Raw genomic sequence first — 22683 nt, forward strand, 5'->3', positions numbered from 1 at the left:
TAAATCAGGTTTGGGGTTTGTTTTTTGTAGAATATTAAACAGGTCTTATTGTAAAATGACTTGACTTCAGTTAAATTTTACTTATTTAAGTTTTGCTCACTGAGACATTCAAGGGATGAGAATTTTAAACTAGGGATCCTGTTGGCACAGCACTTATAATCCCATTCTAAAAGTGAGAAATCTGAGCTGTCAACCAATATAGAACACTATCTTAGAAACAGCAGACAACAATTCAGAATAATGTTTGATTCCATTTTACAAGGATGATACTTGTCTGAATTTTGTATTTAATTCACATTTCTGTTTCCATGAAATAGGATGTTTGCCACTCAATCATTTTTAACTCTAGGCATTTTAAATCCAATATGCTCGGTTCAGCAAATCTGTGATAAATTGGGTGGTGGGGGAAATGAGGACAGTGATTTAGATAAATACCACAGTCCAATAAATGTATAGATTTGGTATTTCTTAGTGTATTTGATGATTTGGCATATCATATTATGCATTTGTATATGCATGCTTTAAGTAATACTGTGCAACTCTCTACTTCTCTAATTTTACAAATGCCACTTTTAAAATGCTGAAATTTTAAATGTACAATAAACCTATACTTGATGTGGACCCTGCACTAGAGCAGCTATGAAATCTCATTTCATAATCCCAACTATCCGATTTCATAGTCCTAACTATACATATCAAATGATAGGGTCTAAATTAGCTGTTACCACTCAAAAAAGAGATCTTGGAGACATTGTGGATAGTTCTCTGAAAATATCCACTCAATGTGTAGTGGCAGTCAAAAAAGTGAACAGAATGCTGGGAATAATTAAGAAAGGGATAGATAATAGGACAGAAAATATCATGTTGCCTCTATATAAATCCGTGGTATGCCCACATCTTGAATACTGTGTGCAAATGTGGTTGCCCCATCTCAAAAAAGATATATTGGAATTGGAAAAGGTTCAGAAAAGGGCAACAAAAATGATTAGGGGTATGGAACGGCTTCTGTATGAGGAGAGATTAATAAGACTGGGACTGTTCAGCTTGGAAAAGAGATGGCTAAGGGGAGACATGATTGAGGTCTATAAAATCATGACTGGTGTAGAGAAAGTAGATAAGGAAGTGTTTTATTTACTACTTCTCATAACACAAGAAATAGGGATCACCAAATGAAATTAATAGGCAGCAGATTTAAAACAAATAAAAGGATGTATTTCTTCACAGAACCCACAGTCAACCTGTGGAAGTCCTTGACAGAGGATTTGTGAAGGCCAAGACCATAACAAGGTTCAAAAAAGAACTAAATAAATTCATGGAGGATAGGTCCATCAATGACTATTGGGCAGGATGGGCAGGAATGGTGTCCCTAGCCTCTGTTTGCCAGAAGCTGGGGATGAGTGACAGGGGATGGATCACTTGATTACCTGTTCTGTTCATTCCCTCTGGGGCACCTGGCACTGGCCACTGTCGGAAGACAGGATGCTGGGCTAGATGGACCTTTGGTCTGACCCAGTAGGGCCATTCTTATGTTCGTTACATGGTCACTTCCAAAATTGCAGACTCTCCAGATCCATTAAAGGTTTTGACGGAGCGCCTGTGTTCTGGTACAGTGTGCTTCCTCTCTCCCGTCTTGCACCACCAAACCAAAATAAATGCCTCTTATCAGCCTTAATGGAGAAGAAGGTGCTGATGCCATTGTATAAAGCACACTTTTATGGAGCATGGGCCTGTTGCTCTTTAAAATCGTATTTGGATGCAGTGGTCTCTCTTAAATATGTTTTAAAGTGGCACAGTGTACAGGGCACTGCCACTACCAGTCTAATGCTCAATGAGCATTGTTTCAATGAGCAAACCCAGCAGTCTGACTCAGGACAGTAGAAGACAGGAGAGCTTTTGAGGAAAATTTTATGTAACTATCTCATTGTCTTTTTTCTGCATAGATGTATTTAGGAATCTGGGGTAATCTACAAGGTGTTATAAAATGCCAGATGGAAGAAACTATTCATCTTGATCTTGGAACTGAACCAGAACCAAAAAAAGAAATAGTTCTGTTTGATAAACCAACTAGAGGAACTACTGTTCAGAAATTCAAAGAAATGGTATATGGTCTTTTAAAAGTAAGTATATGTCAAAGAAGAGAAAATGAGCATAGATGCTGATTCTCACCTTTCTTTTATTTAGCCAGCGTGACTCTCTTTTGTCTGTTTGTTTGTTTTCAGCAGGAAGAGTATACAAATTAAATGTAAAGTCAAAACCTACTAAGCTACAATTCCAGTTAGGTTAGGGATGATCTTTTATTTTAGTCTTGAGAACAATTTTCATATTTGTTCACTTTAAGAACCTACTCTGATTGTGGAAAAACTCAATTATGTTATAGGCTACAGGGGTTGCTGGTTGAGTGGGTCTGAAATTTTTCATGCTTATATGATCTAGAGTTACATGTTAGAGACAATCATGAGTAATTTAAAAGAAAAACAAAAATAGAGGGATTGGGGTGGCATGATAGTTATTGGAATGGAAGCCAGCATGCAACTTTTACATGTTTAAGGCTTGAACCTGTTTTTGGCCCTTAAAATCTTAAACTACTGTTTGGAACTGTGTTGTAGCCTGGTCCCACGACATGGTTGTATTTATAATGCTAGTGGTGTCCCAAAGGCCCTATTCATACTGGGATTGAATCAGTGTTTAAATACAGTTTCTCTAGAATTCTGCTAGCATCAGTTTTGCTAACAATTGTGACCAGAGAAATAGGTATATCTTCCTCTGAATTTTTTTTCTGCACCATACTAAAAACTGTTCCTATCCTACTAAGTAGTCTGCAGCTGAGTTTTCCCAATATAGAAGCATTGATCTAAGGATATGTTTACACTGAGGGTTTTCTGAACTTCTCCCTCCATTACTCTAATACAGACTAACGCGGCTGCTACTCTGAAACCTGTCATTATGTCTATCACTTATGTAACTCCAGTAGTAATAGCAACTGTGGCAGTGTGAGTTTAAAAACCAAACAGAAAATCTGACAACTGATCTGCAAGTGTCACTTACCCCTGCTCAAAGCAGGTCTATGCAACATGATGGTAAGAATGTTGGTGATGGGTTTACACTAGTGCTTTCCCCTATAATTAACATTGGTGGAGCTGTAAAGATGCTAGAGTAATTGCAGGACAATATCAGAAAATGTTCTGTGTAGATGAGGCTTCGAAAAAATGTTTTGTCTATACTGGTCATAGATATGGGTAGCACAGTTCTGATTCCAAAAGAGACAGGACTTCCCTATTCAAAAGCGCAGCAGTCCTGCTGGTTTTTTAAACCAGTGAAATGAAAGTTTTATTATAGTAAGTGACAGAAGACAGAACTAAGTATGAAAATACATTTATTAGTATAGGAGTAGTACTGAGATATTAAAAACATTTATGACTGGCTAAAAATTATTGTATTCGTTGTTGTAATCTCGTGTCACTATTGCAAGATGCAAGCTTTAATCAGTTGAATCCTAGTAAAACAAACTCTGGTTATTATGAAATGTTGTTTGAACACAAAACTTTTATAGCAAAAGAACCATAAAATGTTTTTATTACAAGTAGGGTTGTCAAACGATTAAAAAAAAATAATCATGATTAATCGCACTGTTAAACAGTAATAGAATACCATTTATTTAAATATCTTTGGATGTTCTCTACATTTTCAAGTATAGTGATTTCAATTACAACACAGAATACAAAGTGTACAGTGGTTACTTTATATTTATTTTTGATTACAAATATTTTCACTGTAAAAACCAAAAGAAATGGTATATTAAAATTCACCTAATACAAGTATTGTAGTACAATCTCTATATAATGAAAGTAGAACTTACAAATGGAAAATTATGTACAAAAAATAACTGCATTCAAAAATAAAACAATGTAAAACTTTAGAACCTAAAAGTCCACTCAGTCCTACTTTAGCCAATTGCTCAGACAACAAAGTTTGGTTACAACTTGCAGGAGATAATGCTGCCCACATCTTATTTACAATGTCACCTGAAAGTGAGAACAGGCGTTTGCATGGCACTTTTGTAGCTGGCATCGCAAGATATTTACGTGCCAGATGCGCTAAAGATTCATATGTCCCTTCATGCTTCAACCACCATTCCAGAAGACATGTGTCGATGCTGAAGATGAGTTCTGCTCAATAATGTTCAAAGCAGAGCAACTGATGCGTGTTCATTTTCATCATCTGAGTCAGATGCCACCAGCAGAAGGTTGATTTTTCTTTTTTTGGTGGTTCAGGTTCGGTAGTTTCTGCATTGGAGTGTTGCTCTTTTTTAGACATCTGAAAGCATGCTTCACACTTCTCAGATTTTGGAAGGCACTTCAGATTTTTAAACCTTGGGTCTATTGCTGTATATATCCTTAGAAATCTCACATTGGTACCTTCTTTGCGTTTTGTCAAATCTACTGTGAAAGCGTTCTTAAAATGAACATGTGCTGGGTCATCATTTGAGACTGCTATAACATGAAATATATGGCAGAATGTGGGTAAAACAGAACAGGAGACGTACAGTTCTCCCCAAGGAATTCAGTCACAAATTTAATTAGTGCATTTTTTTTTTTTTTAAATGAGCATCATCGGCATGGAAGCATGTCCTCTGGAATGGTGGCTGAAGCGTGACGGGACATATGAATGTTTAGCATATCTGGCACTGTAAAGGTTCAGACTCAGCCGGGGGTGCCTCCTGCTGGTAGTCGTTAGGAATTAGCTCACCAGCTGTCGGAGCACCCTCGGCAGGCCGGTGATCCGCCTTCCCACCGGCTCCCATGTCCCTCCCAGGACCCAGTGCCCCTTTCTCTGGGGTGCTGCCCCCCTGGCAGTACCCCCACACTCTGAGGTTCTGGGTCTCCCCACCCAGGTGAACCCCCAACCTCTAACCCCACCTTGCCTCAATCTCGGCTACTGCTACTCCCCACTTAGCCCCCGTTCCCTGGGGCCGACAACAGTATAAGCGCCACTCATCATAGGCAAGGGAGGTTTGGACCTGCTGCCTCTGCCTACCCATGGGCTGCCCGTCTGCAACTCTGCACCTGTTCGGCCTGTAGTCAGGCCTGCAGCCTAAGGCTTTCCAGGCCGGAGCTCCCAGCTCCTCTGGCCCTTCCCCAGCCCTGCTCCAATCTAAGTGTCCTGCTCGGCAGCTTGCAGCCAGGCCTTTCTCCCTCTACCTGTAGAGGGAGACTGACTAGGCTCCTGGCTCACAGCATCTTCTAGGGGCCAGCTGGACCTGATTGAGCTGGCCACAGCTGCAGCTGCTCCCTTAATCAGCCTGGGGTTTTCCCCACAGCCCCAGCCCTCTCCCAGGGCTGGCCTCAGCCTTGTCAGGGCCGGAGCGGGTAACCACCCCGCTACAGGCAAGTAAATACCTTGCAAATGCCAGCTACAAATGTGCCATGCGAACACCTGTTCTCACTTTCAGGTGATGTAAATAAGAAGCAGTCAGCAGTATCTCCCATAAATGTAAACAAACTTATTTGTCTTAGCAATTGGCTGAACAAGAAGTAGGACTGAGTGGACTTGTAAAACTTTAGAGCCTACATTGTTTTGTTTTTGAGTCCAGTTATGTAACCAAAAAAAATCCACATTTGTAAGTTACACTTTCACGATAAAGAGATTGCACTACGGTACTTGTATGAGGTGAATTGAAAGATACTATTTCTTTTATCATTTTTACAATGTAAATATTTGTAATAAAAAATAATATAAAGTAAGCACCTTACACTTTGTATTCTGTGTTGTAATAGAAATCAGTATGTTTGAAAATGTAGAAAAACATCCAAAATATTTAATAAATTTCAATTGATATTCTATTGTTTAAATGGAATTAATAGCAATTTTTTTTTTAGTTAATTGCGTGAGTTCACTGTGATTGATCGACAGCTCTAATTAAAAGATACCTAACATCATTTATTAAAGACTCTTACTGAGGACAAGGTGCGAATTTTTACGACTTAGAAAAGGAAGAAAACACATACTTTCAGTGCACCATACACATGAAAGGAACACTTGGTATAGTCCTAAAAAGCACTGCGTATGTATCATGTAGTGAAACCAGAACATGACCATAGACACTGCTGTAGGTTCCACATGCAGCTGAGTAGAATGGGTAAAATACTTCACTGAATATAAGAACACAGGACACATAACCAGTTTAATAGTTTTTAGAAAAAAATGTATATGGAATTAAATATATACATTTGTTTTTTCTAGAGAAAGATGGGTGAACAGGGAAATCTTTCTGAACTGGTTAATCTCATCCTGTCAGTTGCTGATGGAAACAAAGATGGTCGAGTTTCCTTACCAGAAGCAAAGTCGGCATGGGCTCTTCTGCAGCTAAATGAGTTTCTGCTTATGGTGATCCTCCAGGATAAAGAACACACCCCAAAATTGATGGGGTTTTGTGGCGATCTCTATGTGATGGAAAGAGTTGAATATACCTCTCTCTATGGAATAAGCCTTCCATGGATCTTAGAACTTTTCATTCCCTCTAGTTTCAGAAGAAGCATGGACCAGTGGTTTACTCCATCATGGCCTAGAAAGGCAAAAATTGCTATAGGGCTTTTAGAATTTGTGGAAGACATTTTTCATGGACCTTATGGGAATTTTCTTATGTGTGATACCAGTGCCAAAAACTTGGGTTATAATGATAAATATGACTTGAAAATGGTGGACATGAGAAAAATTGTGCCAGAAATTAATTTGAAGGAATTAATTAAAAATCGTCACTGTGAGTCTGACTTGGACTGTGTTTATGGTACAGACTGTAGAACTCTCTGCGACCAAAGTAAAATGAAATGTGCCACAGAAATAATTCAGCCCAACTTGGCAAAAGTATGCCAGTTACTAAAAGACTATCTGCTTTGCGGTGCTCCGTCAGAAATACGTGAAGAGTTAGAGAAACAACTGTATTCTTGTATTGCCCTTAAAGTCACAGCAAACCAGATGGAAATGGAACATTCTTTAATACTAAACAACTTAAAAACTTTATTGTGGAAGAAAATATCCCATACAAATGATTCTTAGTATCTTTAACCACAGAAGAAAACATTGTTGCCACTATAGGAGATTTACCACTTTTTATTAAATGCATCTTTGGCATTTTTTAAATATTTCTTCTTAGCTCAGAATTCATTAACTTTCCTAACTCTTACTCCAGCAAACACTTTCTACAGTGCTTCTCAGAGAGAGAATGTGCCACTTAATGAATTGTCTGCCAGAAGTTACAAGAGCCTTGTGGTTAGAATGCTCCATCATGGAAATAAAAAACCATGTGCTTGCCCTCCCCTTGCACTGTGGCAGAAGTCTCTAAATTGGGGTCTCCTGCTGTCAATATTCACTGTGCTACCATATTGACTAATTTAACTTTTTTTTTTTAAATGTTGTGACTAGCATCATTCATTTGTAAATATCCACTGAGAATTTTTTTTTCCAAGTAGTGTTACAAATGCTAGCCAAAAGACCCACCATTAGAAATAATGTGCTTGAGTCCAAGAGACTTTTTTGAATGAAGTGAACATTTTGAGGATGAAGTTTACTAATAACTTAGCATGGCAGAATTTGCACAATGGAAAATTTTTAAATTGCTAAACTCAGTGTGACAATTAAAATTTATTCCAGAAAACGGGGTATTTTAGTATGAGAGATTTTTAGTTAGATTTTGTTTGTATACACTTTTTTACCTCATACTTGCATATTTATTGAATGTTACTACATTAGCTGAAAGTTCTTAATTAAACATCCTGGTACCACATGCCATGTTGGGAGCTAAGATTTTAAAATATGTATTTATATATTTAAAAATTTGAATATACTAGAGCAACAATATATTGTTACACAATTGGGAAATAGAGAAGCTGCAAAGCCTGAGTCTTGAAATGTCAGTAAGATATAAGGAAAGTTAAGCAGTAGCCAGTTTTGAAGCCAGGGATTTTGTGGACTAGGTGATTCTAAAAGGGTCAGGAGTTTAATAGTTTCGGTAGCTGCAGTGTGGTAGCCTTTATAATGGAGATCATCATAGTAAAGGTTTAGAGTACTTAGTTTGTCTTAAGTAAAGTATCTAAAACTACATTTCTAACACTGATCTAGTCTAAAAGTTTGATTTTTTTGTAGCTAAGGCTGTGTGGCAAGATCATCTTGCATTTACTCTCTCCTGGTTTACTTTAACAAATGTCTAAATTAGAGCTAGGCCTAAGCCACAGAATCAAATCTAGGTCCTGATCTGGATTTCCCTAAACTTTGGAGATGTTCAGATATGGAGTTTTTTGTTTCTATTTGGGCCCATCTTTACCCTAAGAACTAAATCAATAATTAGTTTATTATTGGAAATATTCTCCTTAGCATGTTCTTGTTTAAATTTTTGCAGGGTGCTAGGTTTATTCTCTGCAACTCTGAAACAATGAGTGAATACTAGACTTGGATCATGAGGGAAATAACTTGTGATCTCATCTTAACTCCCATTTGTCCACATTCCACATAATTCTTGACTTTGCTCAGGAGTGGCTCAAATCACAAATGAGACTTTGCAAAACTGTGTGTGTGTAAAGCACTTGTGAACACTGCTTGGTATTCATCCATTACTAACCCTTTGTAAGCACTTAATTCACTTCTACTTTTTGTTCAAGGAAGATGAGGAAAAATTTAGATAGTATTAGTGCGTTAATTCTTTTTACTGCTTTGCAGGTCTTTTGTGTTAAACACGCTTCTTAAATGATTAGTATCTGGATTCAACAAAATTCTTATTCATGAAGGCATATAACAAACATACTTAGAGAAGGTAAAATCATCCATTGTCCTTCCGTGTATGCTGTGGGAAGTATTAATTCTCTTGTTTTAGGTGTGGTTTTGCTTTTTTGTAAATATTCAGTTGTTTTGACTCTTGCACAGTATCTACCATTCTGCTGTCTCCTTAAAATTGACCAATCTGCCCTCCAAGAGGAGGCGTTAATATATCTGCAACTAATAAAGAAACCAAACATTAAGTATATAATTTTCTTAACAAATCTGAATGTGAATACTATTATGGCTATTATGCTTTGAAACTATTGAACAAAATAGCGTGGATATTGTAAATGTTTTTTGGATAACTAGAAACTTGTCAGCAATGCAGTTTATTGTACATTTTGATTGCTACTGCACCACCTTCAGGAGCTTTCATTTAGAGTTTTGTTTACAATAAATCCAAGGAATCCTTTCCCTCTTTTACAGCAGTATTTATTTATAAATTAACACTGGGTGTTTGAAAAACTTTCTTAAAAGGAAGGCTTATCTTAAAATAACTTCAAATGTCCAGTTTCAATTTGATTCTTAATTTAAATGATAGAAAAGGAGCAAGTCATGTAACTGAACCCCAGTGAAACATTTAGACTGAATACATAAATCATATCTTGTTTGTCCATTGTCTGTGGCAGAGAGAGTGTCAAATTAATGGGTGTTTTTATTCTTAATAGTAAAGTAATCAAGGAATGACTAATTCAATTGAATTATTTAAAGTGTTTTAAGGGACTTGAGCTCTTAACTCAAATGTTTGGAAAATGCAAGCACTGTAATAAATCTATACTGATCATTTGTAAGATCAAGTAAATTCCTATTGTGCCAACTAAATATTACAAAAAGCATCTGAAGCATTAGATTATGGACTTTCTTCAAGGTAATTAAGCAAGTGCATATCAGTGGGACTAATATGCCTAAAATTAGCATGTGTTTAAGTACTCTTACAAATTCACTTCATTTTAAAAAAATGCTGTCTGAAACAGACTACTGGCAGATTAGTTTAGTCAACAACCCTGGGCACCTTTCTCCCACTTAGTCTTTCACTGGAAATAACGTAAATTTTGTAACAAGTGAGAATGGAAAGCATTGCTGGATGCTTTTAATCCCTGCCCTCTAGTTGAAGTAGCCAGTGGAACTGAGCTGCCTGCCAGCAGGACCTAATATGTTGCTCAGTTGTAGAATCATGCTCCAGAGCTTCTGTTTAAAAAGTTCCAACTCTCTCATGATTGTGTAACAAAACCCAGCTTGTGTGTAAACCAGCGTAGCTAGCTCTAATCAAACTACCTGAGACCTCAAAAATCTGATACTAAAACCAAAAATATGGGAACAATGCAAATGAAGTTAATACCAGGTGCTATATTAGTGATAGTCACATTTAATGATCGCTAAAGCTGCTGACAAATTTAGGTCAAGCTTCTGCAGAGTACAGGACTTGTGCATCAGATTGGAAATTTATCCCAAAAGTCTCATTAAGACAAGTAGTTACAGGGCAAACCGTTATTTTTTTCCCCTACAGGGAATAGTTCTGAGATGCTATAGCTTCTCTTGTGTGATGTACACATTCACTATAAAACCCTAGACTGCTAGTGGAGGGAATGGTGGCACCTAGTGGTAATGAAACTTTGTTTCAATAGTAGAGTTAGAGGGTTCTTATTTTGAGTGGGTTTACAAAAACTACAGCAGTGCAAATACTTAAATCATGACACTTTACACCCCCTTTCCACTGTAGGTGGCCATAATAATAGAACTATAATTTAACTAGTACCTTTCCTTTAGCAAGGTACAAGAGCAGTTCTTACATGTGTGTACAGAGAAATTTCCGAGTAACCTTGAAGTTTTGAAACAGATTAGATTACATAACTTGTAGTCAATTTAGTAGTTTGTTTAAAAACTGACTACACCAGTACCATTACTTCTCCCCACACACCCAACAGAGCCTGCAAGACTTGATTTTTTTTTTCTCTTTGCAGTAAATTCACTTAACAATTGGATTCTTCCTTAATGAGCTCATTACTGCTTAATTTTAATTGGAACACAATCCTGTTCAATAGTTTAATTCCAATAATAGTATGAAAAGTTAAAAGGCAAGAAGAGGTTAATTTAAGCAAGGATTTAAAACACAGAATTAGCCTGTAGTAAGAAAGTGTGATTGGCAGTACTGGTTTTTGGTTTTATTGAGTGTTCAACATCTTTTCTTCAATAGCAACTGCTCCAAATGAAACTGGATATTCCACAGAACATTAGAGATTAAAATCAACATTGGTAGGATAATTCATGATTCAAGGTATCCCACTGTTTCAACTATCTAGTTTTCATGTAGATTTTTTTTAAAAAAATTATTCAATGCATCTTCTCATTGCACAGCAATAATGGCATTACTTTGTTGCTAATTAACTGAAAGAACTCTGCAAGAAAGCTCATACACTAGCATTGCCACCAATATTCTTTTGTTTTATTGGTACTGAGTGGGCTACCGAATCCACTGAACACTACATTTTTGTCCTTGAGCAAGTTTACACTTGCCCAAGGACAAAACTGAGGGTGGGATGTGCCAGCAAGGAGTCTCTGCAAGGGGTCTGGGTGCATCAAACAAACTCCTCCCTGGGAGTGGTTTCCAACCCCCTCTGCCAGGAGCAACTGCCACATTTCTGGAAACCAATTGCTGAGCAGGGCTGTGATGCTTTGGTCCCTTCAGACTGCAACTCCAGAGCCTCCCTGAACTGGGCGGATACTGCAGAGCTGTTGCTAAAGGAGCTGTCCTACCACCTCCTCCCAGCCAGGTGTGGCCCAAAGAGGAGGAGGAGGAGGAGGGCTTTCATGCCACTAGCGAGTGTCTCACAGCACTGAGCAGAGTACAGCAGGTTCTTAAAGGACCAGACCACAGCCTTGCTGGGGCAATAAAGAGGAAACAGAGCTGACTTGCGCAGCCACATGTGTACAGTTTATAGTGGCAATCGATGTCTCCTGTAAAGTACACATTCTTAGTTCGGAGGAATGGATAATCATGTACATACATAAACCTATTTAATTAACACTAATTTTTTTTTGGTTGTTATCTAGACTCACCAATGCCTATGACTTTTTAGCAAAGTATTTAAAATCTCATCTTACTTTCCATTTCCAATGCATAAAGCTAAAACTCCAGTAGAACTAGACAAAGGTAGTATACTGAGAAAGAGCCAGCGCCAAAAATTCACAGGGTGAGGAAGTCAATAGGTGACAAAACGAAACTTTACAACATTATCCAGTGATCTGTGAAATACAGTAAGTTGGATCCTTAGACATACTAAGTTACCTTGAAGACAGTCATCATGGTTCTAATGCTGTAGAATATTTTGTAAGCTTCTTTTTCAGATAGTTTGTTTGGACTTTCATTTAGATAAAACATCTTTAGATCAAATGTCAATAAGCCAATGCTACACAGTTGCTGGTTCAATAAATTTATTGTACTTTTCAAAGTCTTCATAGAAAATTGTGGAAGATATCTTAGCTATCAGCTGTACGTTCCTGGGCCCTAAGGAAGCTAGCCTTCTTCTGAGCAACACGATCTTTCTTCTGGGCAAGGGACAACTTAGGACGGTTCCATCTGCAATGCAAACACAGTGTAAATACACCAGGCAGTAATAGTAAATCTAAGTGCCAGAACACCAGGAGTTACATGACCATAAGGAACGAGAGTGAGATTTATATTATTATGCCTATGAAATAGTGTTTCAGAGAATACTCTCTATAGCACTCTTTCTTTCAGTGGTTGAGGCAATGGATTAATTAGTATATCACAACAAGCTTTGGTCACATTATGAAAGTGCACCATATTTTCTCTGTAGTATCCAGTTTACGACCAAGGGAAATAATTCTAAGGTGTGTGATCGCAGCACTGTCGAACGTGCGACTAGCCTAGATGGACCACCAGTCTGATGCAGTATACCAGTTATGTTCCTAGATCAGCGGTTCTCAAACTGTGGGTCGGGATCCCTAATGGGGTCACCAGGGCCAGCCTTAGACTTGTTGGGACCCAGGGCTGAAGCTGAAGTCCGAGCTCCACCCCCACCCAGGGCAATGGGGCTCGGGCTCCGGCCCCCACTCCCCCGACTCAGGGCGGCGGGGCTTGGGCTCCGGTTCCAGCCCTCCCCCAGGGTCAGGTAGTAACTTTGATGTCAGAAGGTGATCACGGAACAAAGTTTGAGAACCCCTGTCCTAGATCATTTCTGAAACATCCAGTTAGTTTTAATACTAAACAGGGACTAGAGGAATTAACATTAATGCCACAGCTCCAGAAATTTGCTTTGTAATAGGCATATCTAACTCAAAAGGAGGAAATATTTTACCTCTTCTTTTTGACTTCTCTCTTGGGTTTCTTTTCATGGACTGGATTCTCCCGTATACCAGCATGGGCTTTTTTATACATTTCCTCCATCTGCAAGAAATACAATGTAGTCCATAGTCATGAATGTTAGAACTTCATTCAATGCATACAAGGTGGGAGCTATTCCACTGCCAAGAACATACCAGTGAGTAGAGAAGGAATACTGACTGATGTCAAATGTGATCTCTCAACATCTGTAACAGTCCTACAGAGAGGGTTAAACCAGACTGGGAACAGAACACAGCCTCCTAAGGTGCTAAGTCTTCTTCCCAGAAAGAGTAACTTAGAAGTAACTTAAGACAGAGCAAGGCTATGTCTACACTGCGTACCTTAGAGCAGCACAGTTGTGCTGCTGCAGCATTGTAAGGCGCTGTGTGATCACTCTTTGTCGCCATGAGAGTCTTCTCCTCTGACAAAAACCACATCCAACAAGGGGCAGTAGCTTCGTCGCCGGAGTGTGGCTCCCACTGACGAAGTGCTGCCCACCCCGGCACTTTTCATTGCTAAGTTTGTCATGCGGGAGTCTTTTTTCACATCCCTGAGCGACAAAAGTGCCAATGTAGAGAAAGCCTAAGATACAGTTCAAAGGAGCACCTTAGAAAGGCAATAAGCCTGCAACTCCCACAGGAATTGTGCACAGACATGCACTACATATTTCACACTAGAAACTTTCTTCTGCAACCTATCTGAAGTTCTAGAAATGCTACTGACATCAAATGCCACCCTTTAACCAGAAGTGCACTCTTGTGCCCTGGAGATAGGACTTTACCACAAAAAAAAGTCATCCTTCAGCTAAGAGCATGGTTGGCTTTGGAATGCAAAGAAACCTTCTCTTTACAGGGGAGAGTCTCATTGGTCTCTATCTATGGTGCTTAGATGGTCCCACCAGTTACTATAGCATAGTATGAGCACCTCACAATCTCACAAAACCTGTGGCAGGCAGCGAATAGAGGCAAAAAGAGACCAAGTTAGTTGGCCAAGGTCACAAGAAGTCTTCAGCGGAACAGGGATTTGCACTAGAGTTTCATGAAACCCAAGACAAGCATCCTAAACACTAGATCACTCTTTCTCTGAAGTCTATCCATGTTATGTGCATCGCTTTTGCAAACTGTCTCCTTCCTCAACATAAATTAAGAACTAGCTCAGGAAGTTCTCTAAATGAAATGGGAATGCTTAGCATGCCCCAGGCAAAGGAGGAACACTCAAGTCATGCCAGTTTCTCCAAAAGACTGTATATGTCTGAGGGAACATTTAGTCAGGTTTCGGTTCAAGCTAGTGATTGACAACAATGGCCATGTGTGAATGAAGTAATCTGAACTTAAAAACATGCAATTTTTCACAATAGTGGTAGTGTTTTGTACAGCTGTGGCTCAATAAAGATAGAAATTTTATTGTTAATGCAAGGGTGAGAGAATGGCAGAGTCTGGGTCCCTAATTCTTAAGCCATACAACTGATGAATTTATCAATTAGGTGTTGGGTCATCCCATCAGAAATCACTTAGTTGTGGGAGATACGGGAAATAGACAAGAATAGCTGCACTAAAGCCCATCTCTAAACAGAGAGCCTCCATCTTAGCAAATTTGGAAATACAAATTCCTAGTTCTTAAATAGCACTTTTCACCGGCAGATTTCAAAGTGCTTTAAAAAGGAGGTTAATATCTTTATCCCTATTTTATAGATGGGCTACCTGAGACACAGAAAAGTAGTGATTTGCTCAAGACCACACAGCATGCCAGTGGTACAGGCAGGAACAGAACCCAGGGACACAACTTCCCATAAAGTGCTCTATTGAATAGACTAAGCCACTACTAAGGAACAATTCTGACTGCTTTAGGTAAGTTTTCTTGTCTAATATAGAGGTTCTCTTTAAAAATGGAATGCATCTAAACAACATCTCCGGGACATTTCCCCTCCCTTCATGACTGCAGTATATTCCTGGCAACTGCACACATGGAAGTGTACCATTAGTTGTCTTTAATGCAGATTAGTGCCAGTGTGGACAGTGCTATGTTGGCGGAAAAGCGTCTCCCACTGGCACAGCTACCACCCTCCTTGGGGATGGTTTAATTATACCAGCAGGAGAGCTCTCTCCTGCCGGCACAGAGTGGCCACATAGGGGACCGCACAGCGGCACAGGTCCAGCTATGTAGACATAGCCAAAGTTATTTCAGTAAAAATTTGTACGTAGGTTAGCCCTGAAAGGATTTTGAAAGCTTACAGCTCTTTAGCCTATCTAGTGTATGGGCAATAAGAAAGAGTTCTTGCTGTAAGAATAAGACTTGACTACAGAATTCATGGCAATATAAACTGCATAAACTGCTTCAGAGAGTACAGAAGTTAAGATTATAAATACCGAAGTTTCACTGTAATTTTCATGGAATTTCTTAAATATTTAGTACACTAAAATGTAGTTGGAGTTATTTTAAGACAAGACGTTAAAACAAACAAAATGATTTACAAGAAACCAACATGATACCTAAAAATTAACAAGTAAGGGGCTATATATAGTGTTCTCACATTGTACTGCTATTTAATCAGCTTTTTCAAGTGATACAAACAGAAGGTTCTCAGAGAATCAGGAGTGACAGGGAAACAAATGAAAAACATAACAGTAGGACAGGCAAGAAAGCACTGGCAAAGAAGAGTTAGTTGGAGGAAGGGTAACAAATTATTCTGGTAGAACAGAGTCTCATGGAAAGGAGTAGATAGTTCCTTGGTCTGATATCTGTCAAGCAACACATTTAACAAGCCGTTAAGCTTTTTGATAGCAGGTAACACCTTTAGCATCTTTTTGGTGGACAAAGCATGTAGTATGGCAAGAGAGGTCATATATTTGGCCTTCATTACCAGCTGTTCTGGGTTCAGGGAATGTGTCCAACTTTTAAGAATCATATCACTAGGTTTGCAGAGGCCTGGCATTGGAAGTACCACTCTGGTCTGATAACATGCCATCTTTATGGCCCACATTACTATTTTACAAAGTATTTGCATTACTAGCATAAGTTTTAAACAAGACATTATCTTTTAGTACCACTACTAATATGCAATTAATTTACAGACAGACAATGTCTTACCATGTCAGGTGTTACATTGTTCTTTATATACTGGGAGAACTGTTTTTTGTAAGCATCTTCATCCTCCTCCATCAGGTAACGCATGTAACCTGCAACATTCTGACCCATGATGTGTGTGCGATGAACCTCTGCATTAAATTCTTTGCTTTCCGAGTCATAACCAGGGAAACGTTTGGTACTATGAAACACGAGTTATAGGTTAGTGGTTAGAATCTTACATCACCTAATCAAAGTTGGTTTAAGAAGTTCTTTAAGATTCAGAGACTGCATTCTACGAATCTCAAGTGACTGATACAATATAAATATATAAAATGTTCCTCTATAGGTAGCTGGAAAGCATGACCAACAAAAAAGAATTTTAAACCATCTGACAGATTATGCTTTCTCTAAGCAAAGAGAAGAAATCAACTTGCAAATTGACATCCTCAGCTGCCATCAGTCCCGTCTTGAAACAATGACATACATCATACACAGACCGAGGACCAACTACAGACTGCTCAGTCACTGGGGTATCATCATATAGCAGCCAAGTTAAAGAGCAGACAGAAGGCTGACAGCCTAAAAAAGAAAGCAGCAACACTGAACTTTCCCCTTTTCCATTAACTTATCCCAGCGACTGTTTGCAGACTATTTTTCACAACTGCATTCATAGAATGAATCAACAAACATCAAAATTAGGTAATGCAGACTACAACCTTGATTCATGATCGTTCACTGATCTTAGCTTAAGCAGAGGTTGCCAGGACTTCTACAGTGGTGGCACATGTTTCTGTGTAGATAGATTTTAGATTCTGGCCCAAGTTTCTACTAATAGTTGTATAGAGGGCCTAAGGCCAACGATCATTTTGAACCTGGTGTACATAGTTTCTCAAAATAAAAAGTCCAACAATAGGAGTTAAGACAGATTTAAAAAGAATTACACATTACTACAAATTGTTTCTATGGCACTATGAACAGTAAGAAGTGTTTACTCTGCTTAACTGCAGTCACTAGATATTCAAAGTAGAAGGTAATTATATTGCTGTATTTTAGTAACCTTTAAATAAGCATACTCCCTTAACTTCAAGAGTCCTTGGAAGGAATGTCAATAACATCTACTGAAACAAGTAAATACAACTTGGATTAAACCTAAATTACCACATTAACACTGAATTCACCACTTCACACTGAATTCAGCTAACCTAAGGTGAAGTTAAAATATCACTACAATGCATACAAAGATGTGAAGTCTCAGTTTTCAAAATTCAAAATTTTGACCAATTTATCTGAGATTAAGTTACCTATGAGGGATGGACAGGCCACCATCCACTGCGCCCTTTAGCGCACCGAAGACTTTGTTTCCAGTGGTAGTTCTGGCAAGACCTGCATCCAGGTAGCATGTAAAAGCACCAGGCTGTCCATCCACACTTTCCACATTATATTCATCACCAGTCACTTCAACTTGGCCTTCATAAATCTTATCAAGGCCAAATTTGTTCAAAAGCTGTAACAGGAACAGTACAGTGTAAGTATGTCTTCCTCCAGAGTTCTCTCCGCATTTAGGTTCTTTGATTTAAGAACCAAAAGAAAGTGTTTTCATGTTGCAAGACAAACGTAATAAAACTTGGTTCTGTATTTGTGGCAGTACCCAGGTATTCTACATTAGTATGCACTATTACTGAGAAAGCACCAATCTTATCTTCAGAAGGTTTTAACAGCAACCACTAAATAAATCTGTGCATACCTTAGCCCACCCATGTTTATTAGACAGCCACACTGGGGCAATCAAATCAATCTACAAATTCAGGGTTTTTTTTTTAAATAAATATTTAGAACACAATTCCAAATAATTCAGTGGTACATGCATAAGTGGAACCCTCTGTTTTGTAAGACAGACTCCTTTATTTTCTGCCCATCTACTGAAGTAAGCCTTTGACATTTAGATAGAAGTTTAGTGGGTACATACCCTGCGGGCCAGCAGCAGGCCTGTACAATAGGCTGCAGCATAATTGGTCAAACCCACTTTCACACCATACTTTGGCAGCTCATGAGAGTAGGCAGCACAGACTATCATATCGCCTTCGATCCTGGCATATGCAATCTGACAACAAAATAAATGTTAGTGTTCTCACACCGGTTATAATACTGTGGGCTCAACCTGCCTCCCGTCTGCATGTGGAAATCCTACTAAAGGCAATGGGAGTACTGCAAGATCTCCACATGCAGGTTTGGAATACAGAAGTTTAGATCTAAATTCTTCATCTTTCCTCATTTAAGACATGATGATGAAAGGTTTAAAAGTAAACCTCAAAATTTAAAAAGTTTAAAAAAAAAGTAGAGTTGAAGTACAGGTGTGTGATAATGCAGCCTCAATACTGCTTTTTCTGTTGCATCAGAGCTAAACTGACAAATAGAAACAGTCACTTCTATCTGAGCCCCGCCCTCTACCATTACAATAGTTAAGATGACAACAACAGTTATTTCCTTAGTTTCACCTTTGTGTATTTGACAGCAATTACATCTAGTCAACTTCACCATTCATCTGCATTCAGATATTTCCCCTATTTCAGCAAGAGGAAGGAAAATGTTTTTAAAAACTTAAAAAGAGGACTAAGGGGCATGTGCGGCATTTATAGATAGTCTACATTTTTATTGCAGTTTTCTGGTTTCTACAAACTTGGACTGTGATATAGTCTTCATTAAGGACTATAAAAACAACCTATATGAAGTTTCCAAGCTTAAAGTGTTCTATTTGCACAGATAAGGAAAGTCTATTCACAGAATTCAAAAGGTGTAATAGAATCATAGAATATCAGGGTTGGAAGGGACCTCAGGTGGTCATTTAGTCCGACCCCCTGCTCAAGGCAGGACCAATCCCCACTAAAATCCTATGATTCAGGATTTTATGGACTAGCTGTTAAAAGCACATTTGCTTCTGGAGCCAACAGAATCTTTGGGGGTGAGGAGACCCCACAACAGTGCAGGAGCAGGATCCAGCTGACAAGACCACATGGTCAGTCTTGCTTCTTTCTGCCTATGGAAGATGGGGATAGCTCACAGTGTACCTCATTCTGAGCTGAGGACGAGCACACAAAATTAAGGAAACCTCTTCATTTCTGATTCAGCAGTGAGGGTTTGAACTGCCTCTGAGTATGGACGCAGTTACATGAGTTCAACTGTATTTATACCATGAAAGCTTATTCCCCATCTGGGAATAGGCACATTTATACCTGTATAACTGCATCCACGATATAACTGCAATGCTTTATCTAGAACAACAGACATTGTTATACCACTACAAAAACTGTGGTTAGACCAGGCCTTAGAACGCAAAATTGCTTTTTTCCCTCCTTAGTGTAAAGGTAAAAAAGACAGTGCTTTGGTATAGCCAAGTAAGCAAAGAAATCCTTACCTGGCAGATAATATCTCTGTTGGTAATGCGTACTATCATCCTGTATTTAGGGGTGTTATACTTGTTTTTATCTTGAATCACCAAACGCTTACGGGCATAATAATCAGTCTTTCCCTCTGAAAAGACAATAGTTTTAGTATGGACATGAGAAACAAACAACAAGGACATACATTAATATAGTTTATTTTGAGCTATGGAAAAATTAACTGTACCTCTCCTTCTCCTGAATTTCACTTGGTACCTCTTGAAGTAGGCTTTATTCTTGACAACTTTCACAAACCCCTTAAACAAAGAAAACAATTACAACTGGACATAATTACCACAGCATCAAGAAGCCTACTGATGGCTATCATGAATTAAAAAGTGTCTCTGGGACAGGGGGAGGGGTTGAAAAGCTAGGATATACTGTTTCAGAGTAGCAGCCGTGTTAGTCTGTATTCGCAAAAAGAAAAGGAGTACTTGTGACACCTTAGAGACTAACAAATTTATTAGAGCATAAGCTTTCGTGAGCTACAGCTCACTTCATCGGATGCATTTGGTGGAAAATGTAATCATAATTACTTTCACAATCAAACAAGCTCTGCAACCTTTTGAGCCAGGCAACCGTGTCAAAAAGACAATTAGCAGCTTTAATGTCAACATGATAAGAAAACTTTCAACCAGTCTCCACTACTTATCACTGACCACACTAAGTTGGCACATTCGCATCGAAGCCCACCTGTGGCAGCGAGGGGAAGAGACTATTGGTATGAAACCGGCGCTGCCAAATTTGACGCCAACAGCTAGAGAGGGCCCGGCGTATTTTCACAGCAACCCAGAGAGACCGAAAAAGCAAGTGCTTTGCTTCCCCCATCTCCCCCCGAGCTGATATAAACCAGGAACACCCCGTGCCCCGCTCCCCCCACCCCTCCGTCTCACTCGCAGCTAGCGGCAGCGCCGAGCACAGCCTGGCCATACGCTAGGCCAGGGCCATGCATGCGCGTCTGCGGGCTGCCATGCGGAGCCCCGCAGACAGGGCCCAGCGCTCTCCACCGCACAGCGCCGGCCGCACTCGGAGACACATGGCGGAGACACGCAGCCCGCCGCTCCCTACAGCCCGGAGAGCGGCGCGGGCGGAGAAGGGGCGATGACAAGGAACCGAAGCGGGTCTGAGGGGGGAGCAGGCACGGGCCTGAGGAGCCAGCAGCTGAGGCGCTGTGCGAGGCCCGTGCCAGCGGCTACTGTCCCCGGGGAGCAGCGGGCCCGGGCGGCGGGGGCGGCCATTAGGCCACGCTGGAAGCTGCTGCAGCCGGGCCCGGGCGCCTCCCCAATCAGAGTCCATCGGGCCGGCGGGGACCGCGCCGGAGGCTGCAGCGGGCGCGGGGCACCAGCCCGTATCCCCCCTACCCCTGCGGGGCCCCTGGTGCGCGGTACTGACCATTGCGCCAGGTTCTGTCCCGTCTCGGCTTAGGCCGGGGGCCGCTCCGCGCAACGTCCACAGCCCGTAGCACTGGGGGAAAAGGCCGTGCCCACTGCGCAGCCGCAGCACCTAGCCTAGCCGAGGAGGCGGAGGGAGTCGTCGCCGCGAGAGAGAGAGCCGCGCTGCACGCCAGGGGCGCGAACGGAAGTTGGTGCCCCCTCCTGGGGAGGCAGAGAAGTCGCACGCCGGAGCCGCGAGTGCCGAGGAAGGTTCGGGCTCCGGGGAATGGCCGCGCCCCACTTGCCAATGGCCTTGCTTGGCTTAGCACATTTATTTGAGCATAAGCTCTCGGGAGCTACAGCTCACTTCATCGGATGCATGCAGTGGAAAATACAGTGGGGAGATTGATATTCACAGAGAACATGGAACAATGGGTGTTGCCATACACACTGTAACCAGATCAGTGTGTGATCAGGTCAGGTGAGCTATTACCAGCAGGGGGCTTTGGTAGTGATAATCAAGGTGGGCCATTTCCAGCAGTTGACAAGAACATCTGAGGAACACTGGAGAGTGGGGGGGATAAACATGGGGAAATTGTTTTACTTTGTGTAATGACCCATCCACTCCCAGTCTCTATTCAAGCCTAAGTTAATTGTGTCCAGTTTGCAAATTAATTCCAATTCAGCAGTCTCTCGTTGGAGTCTGGTTTTGAAGTTTTTTTGTTGAAGGATAGCCACCCTCAGGTCTGTAATCGAGTGACCAGAGAGATTGAAGTGTTCTCCGACTGGTTTTTGAATGTTATAATTCTTGACGTCTGCTTTGTGTCCATTCATTCTTTTACGTAGAGACTGTCCAGTTTGGCCAATGTACATGGCAGAGGGGCATTGCTGGCACATGATGGCATATATCACATTGGTAGATGCGCAGGTGAACGAGCCTCTGATAGTGTGGCGGATGTGATAAGGCCCTATAATGGTGTCCCCTGAATAGATATGTGAACAGAGTTGGCAACAGGCTTTGTTGCAAGGATAGGTTCCTGGATTAGTATTTTTGGTGTGTGTTTGCAGGTGAGTATTTGCATCAGGTTGGAGGGCTGTCTGTAAGCAAGGACTGGCCTGTCTCCCAAGATCTGTGAGAGTGATGGGTCATCTTTCAGGATAGGTTGTAGATCCTTGATGATGCGTTGGAGAGGTTTTAGTTGGGGGCTGAAGGGGATGGCTTGTGGCGTTCTGTTATTTTCTTTGTTGGGCTTGTCCTGTAGTAGGTAACTTCTACTGGCTCTGTCAATCTGTTTCTTCACTTCAGCAGGTGGGTATTTTAGTTGTAAGAACGGTTGATAGAGATCTTGTAGGTGTTTGTCTCTGTCTGAGGGGTTGGAGCAAATGCGGTTGTATCTTAGAGCTTGGCTGTAGACAATGGATCATGTGGTGTGGTCTGGATGAAAGCCGGAGGCATGTAGGCAAGCATAGCGGCCAGTAGGTTTCCGGTATAGGGTGGTGTTTATGTGACCATCGCTTATTAGCACCGTAGTGTCCAGAAAGTGGATCTCTTGTGTGGACTGGTGCAGGCTGCGATTGATGGTGGGATGGAAATTGTTGAAATCATGGTGGAATTCCTCAAGGGCTTCTTTTCCATGGGTCCAGATGATGAAGA

At 40.5% G+C, this 22683-nt stretch overlaps 2 protein-coding genes and 1 non-coding gene across 7 annotated transcripts in view; 1 reads left to right on the plus strand and 2 right to left on the minus strand.

Moving 5' to 3' along the window:
- The window catches only part of DIPK1A (divergent protein kinase domain 1A), a 40791-nt gene extending 31571 nt beyond the window's left edge, over positions 1–9220 (plus strand). For 4 of the 5 annotated variants that reach the window (XM_038412388.2, XM_038412391.2, XM_038412392.2 and 1 more), the window contains 2 exons: positions 1941–2117; positions 6241–9220. In XM_038412388.2, coding sequence (XP_038268316.1) covers positions 1941–2117; positions 6241–7053 — 990 coding nt within the window. In that variant the 3' untranslated portion in view covers positions 7054–9220. Of the gene's footprint in view, positions 1–1940; positions 2118–3230; positions 3336–6240 lie in introns of all 5 variants that reach the window. The other variant, XR_006273961.1, reaches the window with a different exon arrangement.
- A 3003-nt stretch (positions 9221–12223) lies between these two features.
- On the minus strand, positions 12224–21327 carry RPL5 (ribosomal protein L5). Its single transcript, XM_038412394.2, has 8 exons — positions 21049–21327; positions 19844–19913; positions 19632–19747; positions 18186–18320; positions 17521–17723; positions 16241–16418; positions 13128–13216; positions 12224–12385 (listed from the first exon to the last, which is right to left on the minus strand). The coding sequence occupies exons 1-8, from the start codon at positions 21049–21051 to the stop codon at positions 12286–12288; spliced, it is 894 nt and encodes a 297-aa protein (XP_038268322.1). The 5' UTR covers positions 21052–21327; the 3' UTR covers positions 12224–12285.
- LOC119860852 lies at positions 16669–16764 on the minus strand. The gene has a single exon (XR_005294668.1). It is a non-coding gene; the product is annotated as a small nucleolar RNA SNORD21 (small nucleolar RNA).
- Positions 21328–22683: the final 1356 nt, after the last annotated feature.

The sequence above is a fragment of the Dermochelys coriacea genome, chromosome 8, assembly GCF_009764565.3.
Source record: "Dermochelys coriacea isolate rDerCor1 chromosome 8, rDerCor1.pri.v4, whole genome shotgun sequence".
In the NCBI taxonomy this organism is placed as follows: domain Eukaryota; kingdom Metazoa; phylum Chordata; order Testudines; family Dermochelyidae; genus Dermochelys; species Dermochelys coriacea.

Excerpts from the sequence above, each read along its gene's own strand:
- RPL5 (XM_038412394.2), bottom strand. Across the intron at positions 18,321-19,631 it reads ACAGAGATATTATCTGCCAG|ATTGCATATGCCAGGATCGA; the intron begins GTAAGGATTTCT and ends TTTTGTTGTCAG. Across the intron at positions 12,386-13,127 it reads AGAGAAGTCAAAAAGAAGAG|ATGGAACCGTCCTAAGTTGT; the intron begins GTAAAATATTTC and ends TTTGCATTGCAG.